Raw genomic sequence first — 9580 nt, 5'->3', positions numbered from 1 at the left:
GCTTGTAAGAAAATACTTTTTTATTAATTTGGTCCGTTGTGTATATTTTTGACTGAGTCTCGACCCTTGAAATGGTATAAGAAACCATATATCAGCTTGTCCACAACAAACATGATTAATGTTTTGTAGAATTGACTAATATATGGGCAATTGCTTGATGATCGATGACTTTCAGAACTTCCGACATAACATGAACATATTAAGCAAGCCAGTATAGCACAGTCCTTCATGAGCCTCTGCTTATCATTAGTTGGTAATAATGCATTTTAATGTTCATGCACATTATATATGGCATACGATTGCTCACTGAATCACTTATGATAAAGCTTGCAATATAACATTCTTTAATCTTTATGAACATGGTGCAGTATAAAAAAATGAATTACCTTTCAAATTTCTTGTTTATTTCAAAATTATCATTGTGTACACAATATTAAAAAACACTTGCCAAACTTATAGCGGGTAGTCATTATTTAAGTTTACTTTTCAGATTGTATATAAACAAACCAAACCATCATTTTCGCTGAGCACTTTCATTGCTGCATTTGCAGCAATGTTTTACTTGTATGTTTTTAAAGTTTATATTTTTTACCGAATTTGTCTTCCTTAAGTCACACAAAAGTGCTTTATTACCAATAAATCTTTCATATAGGGAAATTTCGAACATTTCTAAAATTGCACATTTTTGTCCCGATTAAGTGAAATTATTCTTTGTTATACCGTTTCTGAAAATGTTCAGATGCTTTGCGATTAAATGTTTTTTAAGGATATGTTTTTTAGTGTTGGTCAGAAATGTTCCTAATCACGGATTTGTAATTAAAAATTTCTACATAATAAACCCTTTGAACATGCTTAATTTCTTGCAAGAAGAAACACGGTCTATATATCTGAACCTAGACTTAAAGCTGCACTCTCACAGATTGAACGTTTGAACAACTTTTTTATTTTTTGTCTTGGAACGAGCCAATTTTGGCGAAAATGCATGTAAACCAGTCATATAAGACTGCTGACAAAAATTAGATTGTAGATTTTTATATTTAAGTTCAAAAATTGATGTTTTATGCATTTTTCTTAAACAGTTAGAAATGGTTTAAGTCATAAAATTTTCGAACGGAAATATGCAAATCCGCAATCTGATCTTTTGTCATTCATCATTGGTTTGCAGATATTTACGCAAAAAATTGCTCATTCAAAGACAAAAAATAAAAAAGTTGTAAAACCGGTAAATCTGTGAGAATGCAGCTTTAAGCTTTTCAAAAAAGTTGATTGAAAAGTGTATAGTATATGTATGTTACATTATCAGTTTATCAAATCATCTACACCCACGTTCTAAACTTCCTGATTGTGCACTACATTTGTAAGATCATATGTCAAATTTATGAACGAGTGTACATGCAGTCATGTTGACTCAAATCTTAAAGTTAATACTGGTTGTGTATTGGATAACAAACTTAGGTGAGAATAAGAACACTTATTATATATTTACGTTGTGTAACCTAAAATAATTAAGTACTTCCTAAGTAAATACACGTCGAAAGCTAAACGCTGATGAGATAAGCTTTTACATGTTGATGAATTTTATAACATAACGAGGAAGTGAAATGACAGACAAGAGAAAAATCTGATATTTTGAGAACTAGGCTGTTTTACCTTGCTCATCGAACATTAATATTATTTAATTTTTTACACTATATGTTTTTTTTATTCAAGCGTTAGTGATTCCAAAAAAACACTTTTTGCAGTATGTAATCCAGATGTTTTACCAAAAGGTAGTAAAGCTGTTATAAGTTAAGAAATGATCTTGTTTTGTTATAGATACACTAAGTGATATATACTTGGTACCTTGCAACTTAGCTATTTATGTTCTTTTTCCTTGTTGTTATAATACATCTATGAATTAGAAATATATATATATATTGTTATTCAATCATTTGTATTCTAACATTCTAAACCTGAAACAATGTTCTTTTATGATTATAATTATTGTTGAGGTTTAATTTGATAATAATAATAATAATAATAATAATAATAATAATAATAATAATAATAATAATAGTAATAATAATAATAATAATAATGATAATAATAATAATAATAATAATAATAATAATAATAATAATAATAATAATAATAATAATGATAATAATAATAATAATAATAATAATAATAATAATAATAATTATAATGATAATGATAATGACTTTATTTAAAGAAGGTAACGCATTACGACATAGCCATTATATTGTAAACAAACATAACAATGTGGCCTTCTATAAGAACATAAACAAACAAAAAAATAAAAATGAAATGACACTAAAAGAAGGAATGCAATGAAATACATATGAGAACACATTTTATTACCGCAAAATTGCATATTGTTAAAAAGAATCATTACAAATGTTTTTCATCATGACCTATGATAGGAATAAATTATCGCTTCGGGATAAAAAATGCATAGAATTAAAACGTAAGCATAAATTTATGTTATATTTTAAATGTTACGTATTAAATTGTAATACGGAATCATAAAGACACATGAATGCAATATATCAAATTAACACATCAATACTTAACAATACATCAAATTTTACCTAAATGTTAACAAGAAATCTCATTAGAATTAATCAACTGCGTAAGTAGGACAGTCACCTTACTCGACATACACATAATCTATAATCTATATTCATGGAATTATGGATACTATTCTTACAATGGTTTTTGCAATTGATGATATAAACAGAACTTCTTGTAGCAGGCTTTAAATGTCTTTTTCGTGTTAGATTTACGTATTCCTTCTGGTAAAAGGTTCCAAACTTTCAAACTGTACCATATACTAATGTTTCTTGTATTGTGTTTTACGTCTAATGTGAGCAATGTCTTGTTGTATAGAAGATCATTATCCATATTTTGTTTTGTTCGATATCTTAATAATGTATCTTATATAACTCGGTGTAAAATTGTTAATAGATTTATAAACCATAACAGCCGTTTAATATTTGCAACGATAATCAAATTGAAGCTATTTATTTTAGCTTATTTTCCAATAATATATGTGCACTTGCGTATTCATGTACTTCATATCAGCCACATGTCTGAGCTACTTTCTGCTATATTTTTTGTTTGGAAAAATGACTTTCTAGCTTCAATATTTCAATGACTTTTTATGACAAACAAACAAACCAATTTTATTTCCGATAACATTCTGTTAAAAGTTTGTTTGGCCTCTTATTTATGATAAAAGAATCATTCATTTTTGATAGGACTGACATGGTGTTAATAGCAGACTTTTAATTGGATTAGGCAAGTTTTAAAATTAAAACATATTAAGATTACTACCTGAATCAAACCTTCATTTCATCATCAGCAATTCGTCCAAGCTGGTAGTACTACACGGAAAGAATATGTTTACAAGACACCGTGCGTTTTCACCAAGACACTTTTGTTTCATGCAATGAAAATATATACAAATAAATTAACCTAAAGTGCACATATCTTCAATGTTCACTCACAAGACTGAAGTACATCCTCCCTTTTATTTTTTCCCATTGAACTGAGTAAGCTATTACATTTCTTAACCTCTTTAATAAATAATTAGTTAATTCACTTTTATTTCAAATAATCACATATTCACTTTAAAAAATAGAAGTCATTTATTAGCTTTGTCCACTCCACAAAAAAAGATTAAATCTCATCAACTCATCTGTTCGCAATAACAGCGAAGACCTTAATTTTTAAAATGATATGTATGTCAAGCTAACGTCATTTGAACCTCGCCTGTCCCGAGAAGAGTGTGCACATCTGTAGACACATATTTAAGGCACATATTCGATTGCATTGAATTATTCGGTAAAATAAAATGGACATAATTTCTTATCCCGTGGCCCAAGTGATATAAAAATGTTTTATTAAATGGTTCCCGTTTTTAACGTATATTTCATACGTTATATGAAATACATGCAGAAACCGTCTTCATTTTTTCTCTCGTATCTCATAGCCTTATTTCAACAGTTTCAAGTTTCTAAGATAGTTACTCCTTTAACAATTACATTATAATTTTGGTCGGAAAAGTCGCATTTATTAAAATTTGTTATTTATTTTGTCACGTCCGTTAACAAAACGAAAGCATGGAGTATACTCTATTAACTTTAAATTATGCTTTCGATATAACTTAACTGACGTTAACCGTAATTGTACTATGATGTGCACATTCGCGTTACACATTTTATATCCACCTTAAAACTCGACAAAAAACTTGATAACATCCACCCCAAACATAACTTTTTAAGGCTACTCAAGTAATTTCCTCCATACACCTTGTATTCCCTATTTCTCTTTCGCTTTCAGGTTTCTGGTATAACATTATTTTAAATGTCTATTTAAATAGGCACATATCGAAGGTCGGTTTATTCTGTTAGAATCAATCTTAAGCAAAAGGTATTAAACATTTAACTTATTTTGAATTTATTTGTTGGTTGTCCATGATTGTATATCTTTCTGGTGATGTCCATGAAAATCCCGGTCCTATATCAGACCTATCGCCCTGTTCTTCCGAAACCTCTACTGTGGTTATTTGTAGTTTAAGTATAGTTTATTAAAATGTGCAAAGTTGTTACGGCCAAAAACATGTTGTATGCTGATTTACCTATCTTTGATATCTTAGCCTTAATCAAAACATGACTCGAGCTTACATTTTAATATTCGGAGTTGCCTTTTCCTGCCTTTCATATTCATTTTAAAAGAGACAGATTAAATGACCCCCATGGAGGTGTCAGTGTCTTCATTTAATCTGACATATTTGTATAAGAGCCACGAGATCTTGAACTCAATGGTGTTGAATGTCTTAAGCTCAAATTACTCAATTAGAATCTATACGTGTACTGTTGGGTACATTTTGCAGACCCATAAAAATCAACCATATATGTACAGTTAAACACCGCTATTCCGAACACCGTTTATCCGAAATTGTTTTTCGGTCCCGATTTTACTCCTTATTTGTTTAACTAAATTTTTGGTCTTTAATCCAAAATCGCTATTCCGAAATAATCGCTATTCCGAGGTAGAAGTAACGGTCCCGATTTGGTATTTTACACCTATTTATCAATTCTTATTTCGAATTCGATCATGTTATAGGTTTACATACCATATTACAAATACACTCGGGCATCGACTTGAGGTGACAATGGAGCACAATTAGCGTTTGTTAAAGACTGACATTGAGCACGAGTATGTTACAAACATCAATGTCAGAACATGAGCGATACATTTGGGTGATGTAGTGTGTATATAATTGCAAACAAACTGGACGTATATGTGAATAAAACATACATCAACGGAATCAACAGATTTCAACATCACATCATTTTGAAAATAAAATAAAAACTGTGCTATGTTCCGAATACATACATGTGCTGTCATTTTGTTTTAAATGTTTTGTGTTGTTATAATAAAGAAGTATTATAACGAATTATTTTTCAATTATTAAACACTAAATCAACAAATATTTTTCATTCGAAAGATAACTCAAACCAAGTGTTATATTGGTGAGACAAGAAAACATAAATCACGGGTTAACACTTGACCATTTATCTATATGCCTAATAATGTTTGCAGACGATTGTGCATTGCTTAGTAACAGCGCCCAAGGATTACAATGTAAGAAGTGGAAATTGACAGTAAATATAGAAAAGACTAAAATTATGATATTTAGGAATGGTAGGCAACTGACTGGGTGTGAAGTATTCGCGTTTAAAGGGAGCCAAATCGAAGTGGTAGAAAACTTTAATAATTGTAATGACCTAAAGGGGCACGTATAGAAAGGGTATCGAAAACGTGGCCAGTAAAGGACTTAAATCTGTAGGTTCATTGAATTATATTATAAAAGATATGTGTATACCACTGAAGATGACTTTTGGTTTGTTTGATACTTATGTAACTTCAGTACATAGCTATTGCTGTGAACTGTGTGGATTCTTGAGTGCTGAAAATATTGAGAGACTGCATTAAAAGTTTTTAAAGCATAAGTTAAGGTATAAAAGCAACCAGTAATAGTGGACTGTATGGTGAAACTGGAAGGTTACCATTGATTATCAGCAGAAAGATACGCATTATTAAATATTGGTTTTAGCTTATAAGTTGCTATGATGATACTTGTATTTTGTATGCTATATATGTTAATATGTTACAGAAATGTGCAAACAACGAAAGTAATTGGCTTTCAAATATTAAGGAAATGCTTCGGCAGACTGGTTTTAATGATGTGTGGTTATTTAGGGACTCGGTAATAAATGTTACATGCTTTATTGCTCAATTGAGATTAAGGCTTAAAGACATTTATATCACCCAATGATGGAAAACAGTTGGTACGTCAAGCAGATTATCATAATATGAGATAAAATGCATTTTTTTGTAATATTGTTGTATGCCATTTTTTGTGTATGTGTACATTTGTGATTTATTTACATGTAAATGATGATTAGCTGTTTATGCTTAATTCTTTATAAAATCATGTATGTATATGAAGGTAACGTGATACCGACATTGCAATCTTCACGACTTAGTATTTATTCGCGACGCGAACGCTGTCATTTGCGGAAGATTGTTAATCCGAAACAGCGCTATTCCGAAGTAATTTGTTGGGTCCCTACGATTTTGGATTAACGGTGTTAAACTGTACTTGAATCAATTTCCAACCCAATATCACTGGCGGTTGATACTGGTATAAAAGATATAGTTATTACAGGAGATTTAAACTTTGCATTTAACAAATCATTATTTGGTCAATAGTTTGAGTCCGTATATCAACAATTCAATCTGTCACAAGTCATCCTTGGCGCTACTCATTTTACCGAATCCTTAGAATATCTTCTCGACTTATTTTTAGTTTCATCATTTTATTTTTTGAAATGTAGTCTTTGGGAACTATTTCTGGATCAGTTTGTTCGTAATCACTGCCCTATTGATTGCGTATTGAAATTACAGTCAAACCTCTCTATTCAGACCACCTGTGGGACTTCGATAAAATGTAAACAAAACGGTCAGTTCATCATTTGAAAGAAAATCTAGAATTTTTTACTTTGGGACTATGTCGAACTCTGCTTGTGTCATCTTTTGACTGGAATTCCTATTGTCACACAATATCGATATGTAGGCTTATAAATTTACTGATCATATTTGTGAAATATGTACACCGTCAAAGCTTATAACGATTTGCACTCCGGAACCCGTGGTTTCATAATGAAATTCGTTACTCCGTCAAAGACGAATGGCATATTAAAGAGCTAGCCGCTCTTATGATGAACACCACTTGCGAGCTTTTTGGACGACACGCAATCATGCAAACCATATCATAAGACTAGCCAAGCAAACACATTATGAAAAACTTGATTCAATACCTCGGGATAATACCTTCTCCTCAATGAACTTTAGGAAAACTATTAAAAAATTACTACTTCTACATCGGTATCAAAGCCAATTCCCCCTCTCATACGTGATGGCACCGTCTACGAATAAACTATTTACAAGGCAAATCTTCTGAATAACTTATACAATCACAGACCCTCCTTACTGTACTTAACAGACATCTTCCTGTTGTCTCTGTTATCCGTTTCCTGCAGGATTTGATAATTCCAGGCAAGATGATTTCGACTTAATAAAGGTTCTGAAGACTGGTTGGGCAACAGGACCGGACTCTGTAAACAGCTTTGCCCTTAGGTAGATAGCAACCGAAATTTCACAGCTCTTTCGAGGCCGCTTGTATTTCTCTCTTCATTCTCTAAAGGTTCCTAACCAGTGGAAGGTGGCTCATTTCTGCGCGATTTTTAAGAAGTTAGATCCCTAAGAGTTTAGTAATTACAGTCAAATATCGGTGTTGAGTGTTATTAGTAAGTTACTAGAAAGAACTTTGATTAAATACACGTTCAACTTACTAGTCATCGCCAAGATTTCAGTAATTTACGTCGAATGTTGAATGTTATAAGTAAGGTACAAGAAAAAATCTTTGCTTTAAACACATGTTCAACTAATTCGTCATAACGTTTTTTAACCCGATTTCAGTAAGGCTTCGTTCTCTAAACAAATCATCAACAGTCCAAACTGCCAAAGTGGTGAAGTTAAGGACACCTACCTTGTCTTCTTCACCTGTCCCCTATACCATGCACAAATGTATCACCTATTCAACCAAGTGTCTGCTATTAGGCGTTTAATCGCGTCCGCACTACATTCGCTAAACTAAACGTTGCCGATCTACCTACGCTAAATTAAAACAACCTTGACACTACAACTTTCGTGACCTATCCATCCTCGTTTCTCTCTTCCTGTTCTTTTTGTTACTCTCTTTGGCTACCTTCATTCTTCAAACGCATTCTTCATATATTTGTCATTCGCTTTCCACCTGAACTATCACATTTAACGATAACATTATATCTTCAAATAGTTACCACAATAACATTATTATAAGGAGCTTGAAAGAGTGACAGCAGCGAGAGTATAAGCTACCAAGCTTCTCTCTCAATTCTGTCGAAATGATTCTGTTTTTTTTTTTTGTGAATTTATCATTTTCTTTCCTTGCTTGTTATTTATGTTCATACACATACGTTAGCGGAATCAAACGCATATCCTAGTAGTTAGCACGTTTGACTCACAGGAAATGAAATGCACGGACTAATGAACATTGCGTATATTCGTATTACTTCGACAATGTTATTATATCACAAAGCGGTGCAAAAAATACCTATATATACATATGGTCTGCTCTTAAAACTCGTATTCTAAGTGCAACTGGTAACTGTCAGACGTATTATGAACAGGGTTAAGCCCAAACAGAATGCACATTTCAAATGCTTACTTGAATTTTGTATAAACAGGTTAACAAATATTTGATTGAAGAGCTGATTAAGATCAAAATGTTAACTTTATATAAGTTAGTTCACATGCTGTATTTATAGTCTATACACACACACACACACAGGCACAGACACACGCACACGCACACGCACGCACGCACGCACGCACGCACGCACGCACGCACGCACGCACACACACACACACACACACACACACACACACAAACAAACAAATAGTTATGTCCACATAAATATTCAATCTCATCAACTAATCCGGTCGCAATAACAGCGAAGACTTTCATTTATAAAATAATATGTAGGTCGATCTGACGTCATTTAAACCTCGACTGTACGGTGAAAAGCGTGAACATCTGTAGACATCTGTAGACACATTAAAAGCGCATTCACGATCGCATTAAATCATTTGCAATATTCGATAAGAACACTAGTCACATAAAACATATGTTTTATTAAATATTTCCTGTTCATAACGTTTATTTCATATGTTCCACGAAATACATGCAGAAACCGTCTGCATTTTTCCTTCATATCTCAATTTCAACAATTTCTAGTTTCTAAGGAAGTTACTCCTTTAACTATCACATCATGGTTTTGGTCGGAAGTCGCATCTATTAGAACTTGTTATTTATTATGCCACGTCAGTTAACACTCGACAGATACTCGATACAATTTACCCCCAATCATAGCTTTTTAAGAGATCTTTTAACTTTAAAATGCTA

General features: G+C 31.9%; 1 protein-coding gene across 1 annotated transcript in view; it reads left to right on the top strand.

The window, feature by feature from the left end:
* The first annotated feature begins 1322 nt into the window (after positions 1-1322).
* Positions 1323-9580, top strand: part of LOC128234531 (basal cell adhesion molecule-like) — a 51183-nt gene continuing 42925 nt past the window's right edge. Inside the window, exon 1 of the mRNA XM_052948797.1 lies at positions 1323-1455. Within this exon, the coding sequence (XP_052804757.1) occupies positions 1401-1455 (55 nt within the window). The 5' untranslated portion in view covers positions 1323-1400. The remainder of the gene's footprint in view (positions 1456-9580) is intronic.

This window comes from Mya arenaria, chromosome 5, assembly GCF_026914265.1.
Source record: "Mya arenaria isolate MELC-2E11 chromosome 5, ASM2691426v1".
Taxonomy (NCBI): Eukaryota; Metazoa; Mollusca; class Bivalvia; order Myida; family Myidae; genus Mya; species Mya arenaria.
The sequence above is the reverse complement of the archived record's forward strand: the minus strand, read 5'-3'. Positions and strand labels throughout refer to the sequence as shown.